General features: G+C 39.8%; 1 protein-coding gene across 1 annotated transcript in view; it reads left to right on the top strand.

The window, feature by feature from the left end:
* Positions 1-19,665, top strand: part of CNTNAP2 (contactin associated protein like 2) — a 1,215,871-nt gene that overhangs the window by 847,668 nt on the left and 348,538 nt on the right. The window contains exon 14 of the mRNA XM_006088715.3: positions 14,032-14,188. Coding sequence (XP_006088777.1) covers positions 14,032-14,188 — 157 coding nt within the window. The remainder of the gene's footprint in view (positions 1-14,031; positions 14,189-19,665) is intronic.

Raw genomic sequence — 19,665 nt, 5'->3', positions numbered from 1 at the left:
AGTCCCTCTAGTCTAGACCTACAGACCTGGAAACAGGAGGCCATTTTGTGCAATCATATTGGCTCAGCCATCAGTTCCCTCCAGCAGCTGCCTGTCATCGTTCTGTCCACTAACAGGAGAACACCCCAGACCTGGGACCAAGGGAGGGAATAGAGAGACTACAGAGACGAGTAAGCTGAATCCCTGTCCCCAAAGAGCACACGGTCCAGACTGGTAGACACATTGAAGAGGCACACAGAGGGTATCGGGGAATCCTACAAAAGGACCCATCACAGGGTAAAGAATTCACCTCTGCAATCAATCATTCACCTGTCCCCCGTCTGCCCCCACCTGAATTGGGCTACAAGCAGTAAGAACACAAGGACCTTTTTGGTTTATCACTGTATGTATGCCCCCTCCACACAGCACATAACAGGCCACTGATAAATTTTTGTTGTTTCTTTTTAGTTGTTGGTAATCTTCGCCCAAGGATATTTTTCCATTTATTTTTTAGAGAGAGTAGAAGGGAGGGAAGGGGGAAAGAGGGAGAAAAATATTGATGTGAGAGAGAGACACTGATTGGTTGCCTTCCGCACGTGCACCAACCCGAACTGGGCCAGGAGTGAATCTGCAATCCACATACGTGCCCATGACCAGGAATCAAACCCAGGATCTTCTGATGCTTGGGCTGATGTTCTAATCACTGAGCAACACTGACTAGGGCAAATTTTTGTTATTTCTTGAAGTAAAGCACATGTCACTTAGTCTGGCTTGGGTAGGGGGAGAGAGTAAAGCTGCCATCAGAAACGCTCCAGGAGAGGGAGACCCTGGATATTGAGGTACCTACAGAGATGCAGCCATGGGGGCAGCATGAGCCAGGACTTGAAGATATGGGCAAGTGTGATGTATTCCAGGTACTAGGACCAGTTAGCTCTGTGTGTCTGGAGATTGGGATGCGGGTCAGCAGGAGGTAAGGTCCAACCATAGGCAGAACCCAAATTATAAAGCGCTGTGGAATGAGATTTGATATTGAGGCAGCAAAGAGCTACTGAAGAATTAGAGCAAACTCCCCCTGGCTGAGTGGGACGATGAGTTCGAAGAGACACCTGGAGAGGAGACCAGTGGAGACAAAAGGTGGCATTCCAGACTGCAGGGAGTACTGAGGCCATGCCATGTTGGCAGGGAGGAGGGGCTGAACCGGAGACATGGGCAAGGGCTTGGGAGATATTGAGGAGGAAGAGTAAGGGAGTAAAGGATTGGCAAGGAGGAATGTGCAGTGACTCTGATTCCATCCCAAAGATGGGGACATGCTCAGCCTTCTACTAAGAGGCGAAGCAGGTCTGGAGGGAGGGTAATGCGTTTCAAGTGGACATAAGGTGCGACTTGTATCAAAGATTCAGTGATAACTCGTAACTATTTTGGAGATTTGTACAATATCGATAGGCAAAAATAACGATCATTTGTAAGTTCAGCAAATATTATGTCAAGCAAAGAGCAGGGGATGTAATAGTCATGGGAACACTCACGTTTTTCTATCCAAACAAATCAAGTCATTGCTCTCATGGAGCGTACATTCAGCTAGAGAGGACAAACAGTAAACAAGGGAGGAAGCAGAATGTCAAATAGTGATAATAGAATAACCACATAAAACAGGATGCTCTGAGAGAGAATAACAGTAGGGTTGTCCAGGACATCACCTCTGACCAGATGACATTTAAGTTGGAGCCTGAAGAACATAAAGCTTGACCAGGGAAGGGGTGGCAGGTTCCAGGTGGAGATAACAGGACAAAACCCTGAAATGAACAAGAGGTTAGCAAGAGAGGAGTTTATTATTCATAAAAAGCAGGACAGTGTTTCCAGACAGGTTGTAACTAAAATTAACAATCAAGATGGGAGAGGGAGGTGGTTTTGCTAAGGTTTGGAGTTGACTTCGGAATAGGCATCTTAATAAAATTACTCATCCAGAGCTCCAAGGCAATAGTAACCAAAAAGTGTATCTGAATATTGTATAACTTTATATTCATGACAGCAATCAGTGCCTTGCCAGAAAAAAAAGTGACTAATTGACATAATGTGAAGCTCTTTAAAGAATCTCATTTAATATCCGCAGGTTTATCAGTAAATTAATCAGCAGACTAATAAAGCAAGTTTTAGTTAAATACTTACAAGAAGTTTATTCTGTGCTTTAGTGTTCAGTTCTTTCACTGTCATGAAAAAAAAAAAAGAATAAGGGCGCCGTAACCGGTTTGGCTCAGTGGATAGAGTGTCGGCCTTCGGACTGAAAGGTCCCAGGTTTGATCCCGGTCAAGGGCATGTACCGTGGTTGCGGGCACATCCCCAGTGGGGGTGTGCAGGAGGCAGCTCATCGATGTTTCTCTCTCATCGATGTTTCTGACTCTCTGTCCCTCTCCCTTCCTCTCTGTAAAAAATCAATAAAATTTATTTAAAAAAAAAGAATAAGGGCAAAATTTAGAAGTTTTGCTGTTTAAATATCTGTTTTACCACTTGAAAAATTTGACACTTAATATCATTATTGAATTTTTTGACATCTTCCTGCTCTTCTGTGAGATTGGAGGACTTAGAATTGGTGCCACTTTTATTAACTGCTGTTCCATAGAGAAAAGCTTTAGCACCTTGGTTCCCTGGAAGAAGGGCTAGGTAAAGGATGGATAGCATATGGCTATGCTGGTCTGGTGTCCTGGGAACAAGAATGGGGTTCTGCCCCTACTGAATGGCAGGCATGGGGTGTGACCTCAGGTTGTGTGTTATATGCATAATGTCTTGCTCTGCTGATAAAGAATGGTGCATTTTTCAGACCCCTGCAATAATGTCAACATTAAAACAATTTTAAAAACAATTTTTTAATTTAAAAAATGGCTACAGAGGATGGCAACTTGAAGTCAAGAAATAAATATTCCACCTGGCTGGTGTTCAGTGGTTGAGCGTGGACCCATGAACCAGGAGGTCATGGTTGGATTCCCTGTCAGGGCACATGCTTGAGTTGCGGGCTTGATCCGCAGCAGGGGGCATGCAGGAGGCAACTGATCAAATTTTCTCTCTCTGAAATCAATAAAAACTATTTTTTTAGGAAAGATTCCAAAGCCAAGTTAAAAAAAAGTGCATGAAAAAGTATTTTTAAATTCTTTAAAATGTATAATTGAGCATGCATGAAAGTGAGGGAGATCCTCAGGGACCTGAAAGAAGCAAAACCATGGACCAACAGCATAACTGAAGGCTGAAGCCAGAGCTGGCCTTATGGCTCTTGCCATGCTCTGCAGCCCGCAGCTTCCATTCCCATGATTGTAGGGGATGAAGGGACCATGCTGAATGATGAGATGGATCACATATCCCTTCATAGAAAGCACAATCCAAAGGTCTAGATCAGGGGTCCTCAAACTATGGCCCGTGGGCCACATGCAAATACAAATATTGTATTTGTTCCCGTTTTGCTTTTTTACTTCAAAATAAGAAGCTTCCATTCCCATGACTATAGGGGATGAAGGGGCCATGCTGAGTGATGAGATGGATCACATATCCCTTCATAGGAAGCACAACCCAAAGGTCTAGATTCTCGGGGGGATTGGGGGAGATTCTCAGAAGGGGGGGGGGGAGTACTGAAGACCCACCCTGCAAAAGAAGATGGCAAAGGAATTTTCATCTTGGACCTTGGCTTGGAGTAAAGAGAAAAAGAAAGGATTTATGCTTTGAAGTTATTTAACAAAAAGTCAGTTCACACTATTTGCATGGTTGGGGGAAAATTCAAACCAAGAAAAAAAGTCAAGGCCCAGGTATCTGAGAAAAACAAATGCAAGTTATCTAAGAGGAACACAACTTTAACCAGACCTGTAACTAACGCTGACTTTGTTCTCTTGATAGAATGGGGCCTCGGGAGCCAGGCCGCCCCAAGCCTGTAGGCCTGTGCCTAGGCCCGTATAAGCCAATAGAAATAACTCATTGCATTTCAGTCCTGCAGAAACTTAAGATATTGAAATTATTGGATGAGATTATTTTTAAAGGTGAAAATAAAAATATAATAATGGAAGTCACTATCATAAATAATGAGCAGCATTTGAAAAAGAAAAAGTTATAAAAATCACAATGTAATGAATAAAGTTAAAGGCTACATGAGAATAGTGAAATGGAAAATGGATTCTGAAAAAATTTGCCAGAAATCTACCCAGTGAGACACAGAGTTGTTAAATATGAAAGAGAAATTAAGAGCAAGAAAATTAGGTCAAGAACATTTAATACATATCTAATTGGAGTTCTGGAAGAAGAGAAAAGGAAAAGAAAGGGAAGCACTATTTCAGGGCATATTGACCAAGGATTCACCATAACTGAAGAAATTATGCACATGCAGCTTCAGATTAAGGAGTCACAATGGATCCAAACAAGAGGGGAAATGTCCCAGCTGGACAGAGAGGAAATAGAGATTACCAACAAAAAGAGTGAATATTAAGCTGGTGGTTGATGTCTTGACAATGGAAACATGACACATTACAATAATATTTTCAATCAGTTATGAAAAAATAATCATCGACCTTGAATAAAACACCCAGAAAAACTTATAAATAGAGTCTAAGTAAAGTTATTTTTAGATAAACAAAAAGAATAATTGTAGATAAGGCAAATTTTTAGATCATTAAGTAAATAAAGAGCACTATCTCAAAGAACTTACTTGAGGTGATAAAAATGTTTACTGTCCATAGTGTGAGGAAGGTGCAGGAAGCAGGGGGTCGCTAGGGGAGGGAGAGGGACAACTGTAATACTTTCAACAATAAAGATAAATTTTTTAAAAATGTTTGCTGGCCAGTAAAATAGCCACAAATACATATGGCTAGGGGACTGGCGAACTAAATTTTAATTTTATTTCATTTTCATTAATTTTAATTTAAAGAGCTAATTTAATTTAGATATTGACTTTCTATTGGGCAATACAGATAGAATAAAATAGCATAATTGACAAGTGTGAGTTAATGGACACTATAGAACAATTAGAGGATAAGCATCTTTTTCAAGTACATATAAAACATTTTTTAATATTGACCATAAATTAGACGCTTTAGAATAAACCTCAACAAATTTTAGATTATTAGTATCACAGAAATGTTGTTCTCTGACCATGATCATATTAAATATTAAATAGAAGTTTATATTCTTGTATATCTGTTATATAAATTGATACAACAGATATACAAGAATAAAAACTTCTATAAATGGATATTACAATTAAAGATATTAAATTATATTAGCCTCATATAGTTTACAAATGATTCCAATCTTACACAGTTCTCAAACCATTCTTTGAGTCCAGTATTAACTTAATACCAAAATATAGTGATACTCCCTAGCTTGTTTGCTCAGTGGTTAAAGCGTTGGCATGCAGACTGAAGGGTTGTGGGTTTGATTCCAGTCAAGGGCACATACCTGGTTGCAGGTTCGATGCCTGGCCCCAGTACACACAACCAATCAATGTGTCTCTTTCACATCAATGTTTCTATCTCTCCCCCCCCCTTCCACTCTTTCTAAAAAATCAGTGGGAAAAGTATCTTCAGGTGAGGATTAACAACAACAAAAAAATTTACCAAAACATAGTGCTAGAACAAAGTGGGGAAGTGTCAGGCCAATGCCATTCATGAACATAGTAGTAAAATACTAAACAAAAGAACACGGTGAATTCAGCAACTTGTATAAACAATGATTTTTCACCACAAAGTTTATTTCTTTTATAAGTACTGTCTTTTTAAAAAGGCTATAAATGCAATTCACGTTAACAGCTAAAAGGGGGGAAACATTATCATTTAATTAAGAAGACAAAACATTGAATAAAAAATATCAATTCATTTTTTAAAAATCGTAGATTATAAATGGAAAAGAACTCAAAAAAAGATGCAATGTTTTTAAAAAGTGACAGTAACATCACACTTAATGGTTAAACATTAAAAGCATTTTCCTTAAAATCTGTAAACACATAAAAAAGACTCATCACCGTAAAGTTTAATATTGAACAGTAGGCAGTAACCATCTCATTAATACAGGAAAGAATATATAAAAGCATCCTGTTAGGAAAAGAAGAAACAAACTCGTAGTCATAAATAAGCTGCAAAAATTAAGATGTCAATGGATTAATTATTTGAACTAATAACAGAGTTTAACAGTTTTCTGGATACAATATCAAAAAAAATTCGATTGTATCTTTACACATACTAGCACAAAGTGTTGCAGTGTGTTCTGTTTAAAAACATACCATTTCTGAATAAATCGAACAAATACACAAATGGCCTTTATCAAGAAAATTACATTTTATTCAGAAATGTTTGAAAACATCTAACTGCACAGATTTATCATGACAATAAGTAGGATAAGTGTATATTGTAAGCATGTAAAATTTTTACCAATTTATTGATTCAGAAAAATTCAGTTCAAAGTCTGAGCTGGATTCTTTTTCTTTTTAATTGAGGTGAGATTTATTAACATAACATTATGTGAAAAATTTTGTGGTATTTAGTGTATTCACAGTGTTGTGCAGCCACTGTACTTATGTAGTTTCAAACATTTTCATCATCTCAAACGGAAACCACACAGGCATTAAACAGTAGCTCCTCATTCCTCTCTCCCCCCAGCCACTGGCAATCACCAGTCTTTGTTCTATTTCTATGGATTTGCCTCATCTGAACACAAAGTTGAGGGGGAAAAGTCAAATTGGATTCCTACGTTATATCAGCAACAAAAATTAATTCCAGGTAATTTAAAGAACTAAATGGGAATGGCAAAGCTTTAAAATAATTTGTAAAAATGTAGATGAAAGTATTTTGGGGGGAGGAAGGTGGGAGAGGGCAATGGGGGGAAAAAAGTACATATGTAATACTTTCAACAATAAAGATTTATTTTTTAAAAAGAAAGTATTTTTATGATTTTAGGACAATAAACCAAGAAGAAAATGTTAAATTCAACTAAAAATGAAATTAAGAACATTTATTTTTTTAAAACCACCATAAAAAATGAAATTGACCTTATTATAATTATAAAAGAATCATTTTCCTCAGCATTTTCTACAACTTGATAAAACACAAAAATAATCCAATAAGAAAATGGGAAAAAAATGAACAAATATTTTTAAATAAGGAAATGTAAATAAGCAATAAACATTTGGCAAACTTATAAGTAATCAGGGAAGTATAACTAAAACCAAAGAGAAACTGTCGTTTACCCGTTGTCCAAAGTTAACAGCATGATACCAAGGGTTTTGACCATTGAAAGTTTTACATACTGCTGATAGGATTCTACATTCACACACATGCTTTGGGAAAATAATTTGAAAATGCACCAACCATATGAGCTAATAGTTCCACTTAGGGATATGGTCAAAACTCGCACATTTTCACAGGGCATGTTGAAATAGCAAAAAAACTAGACACAGTCCAGTGTTTATTAATATTAGATGCAGTAAAATCTGATATACTCCAAGAGCAACATATATAACAATGAGAATGGATAAACTAAATGCAAGGCTACTTATTATTTGTTATATTTCATATAAACATATTTGTATGCAGTATTTTAATGTTTAAAAAATAAAATTTGACTCCTCATTACTTAAAAACTAAAGTGCAAATGCTATGCAACCAGAAATCCTGCTTCTCTCCACTGCCTCCACCAGCTCGATTACCCCATGGTTCCTAAAATAAGTCAGGTGTTTCCTGACTTCATCTTGGCCAAGCCATTCAGGAGATTCTGAAATGCTCATATCCTCTGTCTGATTTTCTAGATCCTCCTCTTCCAGGCCACCTTGATCCTTGGTAATCACCTCCTTCTCCAAAATTCTAAGGCCCACTGCCTGAACCACTCCTGTGGCACCCAATGTATATTACTTCCATCTTACTATATGTATGTCCTGTCAAATATCAAGGCTTAAAGCTCTCATAATTATAAATTACTGAACATAAATGCTTCTCCACTAACTCAGAACCTAAAAGAGCAGGTTTCATTTCTATTTCCCAAATTGCTTCTCGGGCACTAAGAAGGTGCTTGTTGATTGTATAGTATGCCATTTCAGTTACAAATAACATTTTGCTACTAATTTGAAAAGTTATGACCATCTTTTAGATATAAAACAAGCCAAGGTACATCCGTTATCAACCAAAAGAAGTCAACACATGGGATATTGAGACAGTATAAATGATAAGGTGGGGTAAGGCATGTTCTAGCAAGTACATACGGTTTTTAATAAAGAATAAAAATAAAGGGTGCAGCCAGTACTCACACCAATCATTGTCCCTGAGATCCAGTTAATTCCTTCTTCATTTATTCTGTAAAGAGGAAAAGAAATATTTAAAATAATTGGCTAGGGCTTTTCCAGTGGAAAAAAAAAGACTCCGAAAGTGCATTAGTACATTATACAAGCAGCATGTGGTTCCATCCAATCACTTTGCTATTATTAACCACATTTGCTCCTGGGGCCTTGGTACAAAGGAATTAACCAGAGTTATTGAGAGGGCCATGGATGCCATTGACCTGGCTAGAAACTGAAGGCAAGTTAACTTAGAGTAAGTTAGTCTATTTTGTTCTCTTTAACACTGTTCAGAATTATGAACTCCCATCTCATCTGTCACTTCAATCCCATTCACATTAATAAAATCTAATTCATTTGAATAGGATTCATAGTGATTTGATTCAACTCAATCAAATTGCACTGGGTGGAATCAGTCCTTGATTGAAATCTATTAAATTCAATTCAATAAAATAAATTTAAATATTATGCAGTGAAATTAATTTTTAATTAATTACTATTTCAGTTCAGGTCCATTTTGATCATGAACTTCAGTTCTCCATTTCTAAATTTGGGCCCTATTCAAATTAATAAAATATAGTGAAATCCAGTGTAATTCCGAAAGATACAACATGAGGCTAATGAACTACATTCATTTCCATTCAGCCCTAATCAAATTAGTTTAGTGACATTCAATCACAGTGAGATAAAATGTTCACCCTATACAACCACATTGAATGTTTACATTATAACTTCAAATGATGATTTCCCAACTTTACATCACTGTCTGTAATATGAACTCCACAAAGCTTCTTGGATTTCATTCTGTTTGGTCTTTGCATTAACATAGAACAACATAGAATTAGATGGTTGGGAAACAAGAGAGACTATTGTTACCCAGTTGAAAAAGATGATTTCACAAAATTTATAGGATGTTTGAGATATAGTCTTTGGTATCTGTGAGAAAGTCTACATATATGATTTTTAATTTTATTTTTAAAGTTCTTGATGTAAATAGTAAAATGAATTTACAAAAACGTATTAGAATGACAATTATTCTGAAAAAAAATTTAAAACTTTTTATCTTTATTTGTTGAGAGTATTACAGATGTCCTCTCCTTTTTCTCCCCAGTGCCTTCCTCCACCCGGATCCCTCCCCACCCCAGGTCTTCACTACCCTATTGCCTGTGTCCATGCGTAATGCATATATGCATAGAAGTTCTTTGGTTCATTTCTTCCTGCCCCCAGCTCCTTCCTTCTCTCTGTCAGTCTGTTCCATGTTTCCATGCTTCTGGTTCGATTTTGTTCATCGGTTTATTTTGTTCATTCTATTCCTTGTTTGTTTATTTTTATTTGTAGATTAATTGTTGATAGATATGTATTTATTGACATTTTTTGTTCATATTTTTTTATTTTTATTCTTCTTAAAGAAGAACCTTCAACACTTCTCTCTGTCTTTAACCTTTGGCATTTTAATTGTGATGTGTCTTAGTGTGGGCCTCTTTGGGTTTATCTTGTTTGAGACTCTGTGTTTCCTGGACTTGTAAGTCTCTTTCTTTCACCAGGTAGGAGAAGTTTTCTGACATAATTTTTTCAAATAGGTTTTCAATTTCTTGCTCCCTCTCTTCTTTTTCTGGCAATCCCATGATGCAAATGTTGGTACACTTGAAATTGTCTCAGAGGCTCCTTACACTATTTTTATATTTTTGGATTCTTTTTTCTTTTTTCTTTTCTGATTGGGTGTTTTTTGCTTCCACATACTCCAAAGTACTGATTTGATCCTCTACTCCCCTGTTGATTCCCTGTAAATTATTCTTCATTTCAGTTAGTGTATCCTTCATTTCTGACTAGTCCTTTTTCATGTCTTTGATGCTCTCACTAAGTTCCTTGAAATTCTCACTAAGTTCCTTGACATTCTCACTAAGTTCCTTGAGCATCCTTATAACCATTGTTTTGAACTCTGTATCTAGTAGTTTGCTTGCTTCCATTTCATTTAGTTCTTTTCCTGGATATTTCTTCTGAACTTTCATTTGTGACATGTTTCTTTGTCTCCACATTTTGGCTACTTACCTGTGTTTGTTTCTATGTATTAGGTACAGCTGATATGTCTCCTGGACTTGGTAGAGTGGCATTGTGTAGTAGGTGTCCTATAGGGCCCAATGGCTCAGCCTCCCCAGTCACCATAGCTGGGTACTCTAGGTGTGCCTCTGTGTGGGCTGTGTGCACTATTCTGTTGTAGTTGAGCCTTGATTGCTGTTGGCATAACTGGGAGAAATTGACCCCAGGCCAATTGGTTGTGAGGATCACCTGTGACTACAGTGGAAGAGCTGTTGTGCAGAAGATACCCCTATGGGGCAGGATTTGCTTCAGTGGGACTTTGGTGCTTTCCGAGTTCACCCTTGAATGTGTCACTCATGGATGTGTAGAGTTGTAATCTGTCATAGTCTGAAGATGTCCACTGGGTGCACTGGCTCTGGGGTCTCCTGGGAGGTGCCAAGTCAGCCACTACCTATGCCAGGGGTCCTCAAACTACGGCCCGTGGACCACATGCAAATACAAATATTGTATTTGTTTCCGTTTTGTTTTTTTACTTCAAAATAAGATATGTGCAATGTGCATAGGAATTTGTTCATAGTTTTGTTTTTTTTTAAACTATAGTCCGGCCCTCCAACGGTCTGAGGGACAGTGAACTGGCCCCCTGTTTAAAAAGTTTGAGGACCCCAGAGCATAGGTCCTATGCTCTGCCTGGGGCCACCTGGCACAAGCTACAGAGAAATCTGCAGATGGATGCTATTTGTGTTGGGCTTGGAGGTGCCCAGGTGAGGCCAAGCTGTAAATCTTAGTAAACTGCCACTAGTGCCAGACCTGGGGCCACTTATTGAGAGGTATGGAGCATGCTGAGTCCAGCTGCTAGTTGTTTGAAAGATTTTAGGAAAGTCTGAAGCCTGAGGCAGGACATGCCATTCATATGGAAAAGCCACTGCAAAGAGCTTGTGTCTGCTACAAATTGGGTGGTGTGGGATCTCAGAGAATCACCAGGGCAGGGCAAACAGTGTGGGTCAGGTTGATGAAGACTCAGATATGGCACCTGCCAGTCAGCTCTGTGGGGATGGGAGGGGAGGGGAGGTCTCAGCAGAGGAACAATGACCTCTGCCACCATTTTTATGTGGGAGAACGATACCCTCCCCCATTTTTGCCCTGATGCCAGACAATTTAGTTACTCTCTAGATGTCCCTGGATCCTTTCCAGTTGCTGCCCCAGTGCTGGAACTCAGAGGGAGTGAGTCCAAATAAGTCCATGCGTGGCCCCTTTAAGAGAAACTGCCTGGGTCTCTGGCTACCTCCTTGTCAATCAGCTACAATCCCTACTGGTTTTTACACCAATTAGAGGTGTCTTTACTTAGTAAGCATATTATTACCATTCATACCTTGGAGTATTATAATCAGATCCAAGTGGTTAGCTGAAATTGACTGATAAAGAGGAGAAAAAAATTGGTGGTGCCATGGTAAAAATGGAAGGGAAGCGGAAATGGGAGACTTTTCAGAATGCAGTCATTTCTTTAGAAAGAGAATCCTGCCTTGTAAGGGGCTCCAAACAACCAGAAGCTGCCAGGACACAGGAGCTCTGGAAGGCTGTAAGGAAGCTGCCAGCAGGGGCAGTAAGCAGAACAGTGAAAAGCAGGTTTCTGCTGCTTTTGTACTTGTTCTAATTCCTCTGTTAAAAAGCCCCCTGCACATAGTTAATGGAATTTGTAGTAACTAGGTAGTAATAGGTATAATAAAACTAGATTTTATTAAGTTAAAATTATGCTTTTAATTTTTCATTTTGGAAACTATAAACCCTCATAGTATTATTTTTAATATCCTCTAGAAGTGGATTGAATAGAACTAATTAAATGTCCAAGTGACCATACTGGGTCTCATCGAAGAGTGTATCAAGATAATATTTATTTAAGAAAACTATTAAATTACTTTGTGTAGCCCAGAAGGTTCAAAGAACACATTTTGCAAATCACAGGTATGTACCACATTTCCAACAAGAGGTCCCTCACATTTGCCCTTGTGTTTCTGGAACAACTTGTTATCGGAAAAAATAACAGAGATCTATTGGTTTCTTCGGTCTTGGGAAACAAGTAGCCTCTTTTCTTTTTCCCTTTCTCAATTTAATCATCCAAACCATAATAAACACTTCACCACCATAAAGCTTAATCTTGAGTACAAGCAGTATAGTGGTTATATTTAATTCAATCTATGCTTGGCTCTTTTAATACAATATGCCTTTGATAATTCAGCCTCTAGTTAACTTAGAATATGGTTCATCATTATCTAATCTTGTCCCAGTATTTACCCTACTTAATATAGTTAACAGACATCGTCATATTCTGAAGGTAGAGAAGTTCTTGAGCTCTTTGCACTAGGTAAATTATTTCTTTTATAACTACTTCCTATTCTTGTCTTTAAAAAAATCTTTTCATTTTTATAGCCTTGAACTGCTTTCCCCCAAAGCCAATTAACAGGTAAATAATGATTAGTAAAGCAAAAAGTACAACTTCATTAGCATAGCGCTGGAATAAGGCAATTCTCTGGTCACAGCAAATTGAATCCTTCTCTTCTTGCTGAACACAAAATATACACCAAATTAATAATTTATTTTGATGATAGTGACTTAATTTAACCATATTAGCCAGTGCTAATAACAAAACATACATTTGCTCTTTCCCTGGATTACATTTGTCTGATTGGCATTCTTCTGCTCACAGCAGATGTGCAAACAGCTCAGGAATAGCTTTTGCGCTTAACTTCTTTTCCCAGGAAGGAAAACAAAATAGCATTGATTTTTGCCTCGTCCTAACTGGGACCATTAGGTATATAAGACTAAAAGTATTTTGATTTAATAAAGAGGTGGGGAGGTGGGGGAAGAAATGGGAAATGGGGCTACTCTTACCTGGTCACTATAGTACGTCACCTCCTTAAAGTTAATAAAGAAAATGTCATTGCATATCATCCCTTTGGATCCTGCCCTGGTGTCTAGTAAGACCCCCTCCCTATAGGGAACTGAGGGTCTTCCATGTGAGATAAGCTCAGAGCCTGGATCCCATGCAGAGCTTAGGGCTCCTGCTGGAACACCCCTGGTCCAAGCAACTTGATAAGGAGACTTCCTCTCCTGGGCTTCTATTCCCAGAAGGTGCTGGTGGGAATCAGCTGGCTCCCCTCTCCATTTCCCCTGTGGCACATTTCTCAGCCTCATGCTGAAGGAGAGGCTGCTAATTATCTTGCTTCCTTTACTGATTTTTATGAAGAATACTGAGCCAGCTCCTTTGGTCTGTACAATTTGTCATCACTCTCTGTAATGAAACACTAACACTGTTGGATTGTTTTAGTCACTGGGAGAAATAATCGGAGATGGAGCTGATGTTCTGAGATGTGTCCTCTCTCTGATTATTTGAGGTGCAGACAGAGCAAGGGAGCTTCTTACCAGACCAGCCGTTAACTCCACTTCTCCAGGTGTCTGGTTTGTTTCCTCTCGTCACCAGGCATGTCAGTGTCCCCTAGTTTCAAAACGAAGGACAGTAACCATATCTTGTTGGGAAAACTTGAGCTTGCAATTCCCTCTGCTGTTTTTAATTAAATATTTCTATTATGGGAATGCATTTACTTTTAAGAGGGTAAGTGATGTTCAATCTATCAGAGAGCAACGCTGCTCCTGGGGAAGGAGGGGGAAGTGAGATCGGATCATGACCCATTCCTATTCCTATATCAATGTGCCTCTCCACTTTCTTGCAGATGGAAGTCCTTACACCTGGTGGGTTGGCAAAGCCAATGAGAAGCACTACTACTGGGGAGGCTCTGGGCCTGGGATTCAGAAATGCGCCTGCGGCATCGAGCGCAACTGCACAGACCCCAAATACTACTGTAACTGCGACGCGGACTACAAGCAGTGGTGAGTGTGGGCGCGGCACGCGAGCTCACCCTACCCTGTGCTTCTCAGTCACACTAATTAGAGAGAAAGAAAGTTTGAAAGGTTCTGGAATAATAAGGTAATAGGTTAAGAAAGTTTGGAACTCACCCAGTTGACAAATGTCAAGAGCGTTTTGAAAAACATAAAAGCAGAGAGATGTCAGTGCTACAAGGGTGTGCATTTAGAAATAGATGTTCACATAACTGAAGTGGCCATACATTATCCAGAGAGGAAAATAATGAGCTGTGTAGCGGGCGGTGAACGTTACACAAGGTGCTTTGGAACAATGAAGCCCACGTGCAGCAGGTGAGAGCATCCACTGTAGACGGTCGCCCATGGTGAGTGCGTCCACCTCCTGCAATGTTTGCTTTCAGTAACTGGACAAGAAAAAAAGAGGGGGTGTGGGAGGGAAGGGAAAATTGTTCTTTGCTCTTGTCTTCAGCAGTAGTGCTGGCTGCTCTACTTTTCTTTCATACCTTGAACTGTGTGTAACTCTAATAGAAATCAGTTTGAGAAAGATCTAGTTTGGGTCTCTTTCATCCCTCTGTTGGCTTTTGTCCTGCTTCAAAGTGAATGGTGAGGTTTGTGTCAGTTTTAAAGGTAAAAAAAGCTGTCATTCCGTGTGAAAAAGGCCCCGCAAGTTCAGGTGGAAGAACACAAACCTAAGTAAGGTTCCTCCCAGAGGCATACAGGCAGCAGGCACCTGCTTCTCACAGCTTCAGAGACAGGGAGAGGCCCTCTCTGTTCCCTTCCTGCCTCTGGAAGGCAGCACCGAGCACAGCCTTGTGTTTTTTTTTTCACGTGACAGAATGCCCTCGCCTCTGTTTTACACTATTTAGAAGGCAATTTACAAGTTTATTCAAACAGTTAACTGAAAACTAATTCTGATTATGAAGTTAATAGATTGTTTGGTAGGATGTCAACCTATCTTTCAAAAGCGACATTTTTATTTATTTTTTAGTAAATGGATTACTGAGGCTTTATATTGCAGTGGCTTAGAATTTCTGTGTATGTATTTAAATAGCTATCACTATTCTTTAATTGTGGTGCATTGTAAAGAGAAAATCATGATATTCAATTTGTAATTGTGCTTAAAAGATGTATGTGCACATACGCATCTATACAAAGACTGGAAGTCGGGAAAGTGGAATCAGAAGGACAGTTGAGTGAAGTTAACTTTTTCATTCATATTGTCAGTCAATCATTCATTCTGTCAATCATTAACTCAACAAATATTGATTGATATCTTCTGTGCTAGGGATTCATCTAGGGATGAGATAAAATCGTGAATGACAATAACGAGAACTGCTCTGGCTTATGGTATATTGACACTTTTATAGTTGTGTGTTCTTAAGCAAGTTCCAAGACCCTTATTTGTCTGTTCAACATTGACTCACAGCCCTGTTGGGAAGCTGACATTGGGTGCAGCCTTCCTGACTACAAGTGTGAGCTCTGTCCCAGATGGTTCACAGTCCTGGCACCTCACGTTCAATTCTTTGTCCTACCACAAAGGAAAGTTGAGATATTAATGAAAAGGGAAATCTGGTGCATACATTCAAGTGAAGTTCATTTTGGCCAGACATCATGCTAAGTGCTAAGGATTCCATGACAAATAGAGCATGCTCTTTGTCCTCAACTTGCTCAAAAACTAGTGGGGGGAAACCCACAGACAATGTAGTACAATCAGTGCTCTGACGAAGACATTGCAGGATAATAACAAAGCCAGTGGAAGAAATTTCAAGCCTAATGGGAGGGAGTGGAGGGATGAGGTAGGAAAGCCCTTACAGAGAGTGATGCTTGATAGTGAAGATTTTTCCAGCCACACTCTTCCTCGAAAGGTGGTCTTGGAGTAGAGGCATGAATAAGCATGATCACTTTGGGGAACTGTCTGTACAGTAGCTCTGGAATGTGATGTGGAGAAGAAAGGAGAACCACAGTAGGGCTAAGCATGTAGGAGGTATACCATTAGAGCTTCGATACTTCTTAGGGTGATAAGAATTTGTATTTATCTTCATTGAGTCCTGTGGAGGAGGCTTGATGGGAGAGACAGGAGGGGAGAAGGAGGATGTTGTGATAGCCCTTGAAAGGCATCAGAGGCAAGACCATGGAGAAGAAGAAATATATATGAGATATTTTGGAAATAGTATCTGCAGGACTTGATAGTTATGATGAGTCAAGAAGAGAGAGAGGAGACTGGATAGGCTCCCCATCAGGCACCTAGGAATGGAGTGGAAGCAAGGTCGCATATCAGGCCAAGGAACAAAGCTTGGAGGAGCTAGATGATGAGAGCAGCTTTGAAAATATTAAATTGGAGGCACCAGTATCACGTCATGTCTAAACTCACAGGGACACCATTAGTGGGATTACCGATAAGAAGTGTAGATTTTAGAGAAATGTGTTTGCATCTGAAAACATTTTCAAGAGCACACCTGAATTGAGATCACAGGTGAGAAGCAGCCTCATGCACACACACACCCCGCCAGCAGGATCTGATTGGATCATAACTTTTCAGTTCCTCAGGGACTTGGACACTGCCAATGTCTTGTTTCCTTCTGGCTGAGTCACAGCTAACACATCCCCACCCCTTTGCTTTTATAAAATGTGTCTAATCTTACCTAATAATAGACAAACATGGTAATTGATCATACCTTCGCTACTCCTCCCATTGGCTAATCAGCGCGATATGCAAATTAACCGCCAACAAAGATGGTGGTTAATTTGCATACTAGGTTCCAAGCGGTGGAGTGAAGTCTGACGGCCCCGGGCCGGAGCAGCGAGGCCTCACACCCTGGATCGGCGGAGCAGCGAAGACTCACGGCCCCGGGGCCCGCGGAGCAGCGAGGCCTAATGGCCCCAGGATCGGCGGAGCAGTGAGGCCACATGGCCCCAGTGCCAGGCGGAGCAGCTAGGCCACACGGCCCCGGGGCCTGCTGAGCAGCGAAGCCTGACGGCTCCGGGGTGGCTCCGACCAGGGCCCAGCCAGAGCGAAGGCCTGGGTCCCCGGTGCAGGAGGAAAACCGGTGCCAGCAGCCAAGGGAAGGGAAGGCCTATTGCACGAATCTCTTCATGTAACAGGCCTCTAGTGTTTCATAATAGAGGCATTCTATTGTGAGCTAACTGAAAATGTAATGAGTATGTTTCTAATAAATAGCTAATAAAATGATCTTCTCTGTCTGGCACAAGAAAGAAAGCTTTCAGTTATGCCTTATCAGTCTTTGAATTCACCAGCACCTGGCAAAGGGTCCACTCTGTGGATGCTTTCATTATGTTGCAATGAATAGTTGGTTCTAGAGGTGTGTTCCAACACTGTCAGGAGCAGTGGAGAAAGAGCAAGACTTGGAGCTGAAAGACTTGATATCCACGCCAGATTTTTTATTATGGGGGGGAGGCTTTTAACCATTCTGAAACTAAGATTTGTTGTCTGTATATTAAAAATAAATCTTGGTTTGTCAGATTTTTGTGAGAATTACATAGAATATAGAATATGAAAACATTCTGTAAATTGTGCAGTATGAGATGCATAGCTGTTTGCAATTCTTAATTATGTAATTCTCATTGTGATTCTTAATGATTCCAAATTAATCTTAAGGAATGAAAACAGACTGAAAAGTAGGTCTCTTCCCGTTCTCCACCTGCTATGCAGCAGGTCTCGGGTCAAATTATACCGTGGTAGCATTGGAGAATAGGCTTTATTGGAGAACCTTACAAATCAGGGATCATCAAGGGAAGAGAAGGTACAGGACCCCAGTGCCATCAACCCTCAGAGGGAGATGCTGGAGCCAGGCTATTATGCTGAATACATCAAGGATGTATGTTCCAAGGAACCCTTTGCTTCTCCCACTTCCCATAGTTCAAGGAGAGCAACTTTGTCAGTGGGGGAAATCTCTCTTAGGGCACCAGGCAGCTGGCATAGGGGTCAGCTGTCTCCAGCATTGTCTGGGAGTCCTGGTACAGGGAGGGAGCCAGGCCTCTTTAGAAAGTCAACTTTGGGTGCAACCTCCTAGACTAGAAGTGGGGAGCACTTCCCAGTTGGTCCATTGTCCAGGAACCCAGAGTGTGTGCCCCATAATCACCACTATTCAAGTCTTTTTGTCCTACCACTGAGAAGGAAAGGAAAATCTAGTACAGAAATCCAGGGGAAATCCACATATTTGAAACCATAATTGTTTTCTATATATATAAAAGCCTAAGCGACTGAACAACCGAATGACTGAACAACCGGTCTCTATGATGCGCACTGACCACCAGGGGGCAGAAGCTCAAAGAAGGAGCTGCCCCCTGGTAGTCAGTGCGCTACCACAGCCAACCCCCTGCAGCCCCTCCCCCTGCCAGCCAACCTCCCTCGGCCCTGAAAGGCCCTGATCAATCACCAGTGAGGCCAAGGGACCCCACCGTGCACAAATTCATGCACCGGACCTCTAGTGTAAACATAAAAATAAAGGTTCTCTGGAATCTCATGCTTTTAGACACTGCGTCAGCTGAGAAAGTTACCTCTTCCAATAATCTTACCTTAATCACACTGAATCATGTAATTCAAATGGACTGAGACCAAAATGGGTACAAACTTCTCCCATGTCAGTTCCCGTGTACGTGGCCTAAGGAAGGTCATTGAACTTCTGTAAGTTTTCATATCAACAAAATACAGACAGATAGTACTTCCCAATTCATGTAAAGATTTGGAAAAATGCTGTCATAAATGAATGTTTAAAATTACAGTAGGGTATCTATAATAATAAAAGCATAATATGCTAATTAGACTGGATGTCTTTCTGGACCTCCCTTCAGATGACCTTCTGGATGAAGCCGGGGCTGTGAGGGAAGCCCGAGTCCCAGGTGCTGGTGGCCAGAGGGAAGGAAGGCCTACTCTTGCATGAATTTCGTGCATTGGGCTTCTAGTATTATTTGTATTATTTAATTTTGAATGGAACTCTAGCTAAAATCATCAAAATTTTCTTAAATTACAGATGCATAAATTGGGCCCCAAGAAAACTGAAATTACTTTCCAAAAATTATGTTACTTTCTAAAAAATGAGAAGCAAAGAGAAGACTAAGACCAAGGTTTTCAAACTTCCAGTCTAGTGGCTTTTTATAATATCATGATCATAGAAGACTATTTATGTTGGTTTTGTTTTTTTAATGACTTATGAATTTAATACTTTAACTAAATGTAAGTTTTAAATATAAAGCTTAATCAATAGATTACATGTTATATGCTCTTTTCTAAAGAACTCTAAAACTTAGATTATGCATCTATTATTCTTTTCTGGAGTTAAATACACAGAAATGGGCTCAGATAAATGAGGTTGTAGCTCAGAGTGTGACTGGGTCTCACAGCAAAGCGGCAATGGCCGGTTAGAACGAGAAGTATTTCAAGAATTACCTGATTATCTATGCTGTGAGAAGTTTTGCACAGTTACTTCTGAGATTGAATGTGATTTAACATTTATAATTTACTATTC

The sequence above is a fragment of the Myotis lucifugus genome, unplaced genomic scaffold (genome assembly GCF_000147115.1).
Source record: "Myotis lucifugus unplaced genomic scaffold, Myoluc2.0 scaffold_51, whole genome shotgun sequence".
Taxonomy (NCBI): Eukaryota; Metazoa; Chordata; class Mammalia; order Chiroptera; family Vespertilionidae; genus Myotis; species Myotis lucifugus.
This window is presented reverse-complemented; position numbering and strand designations above follow the sequence as displayed.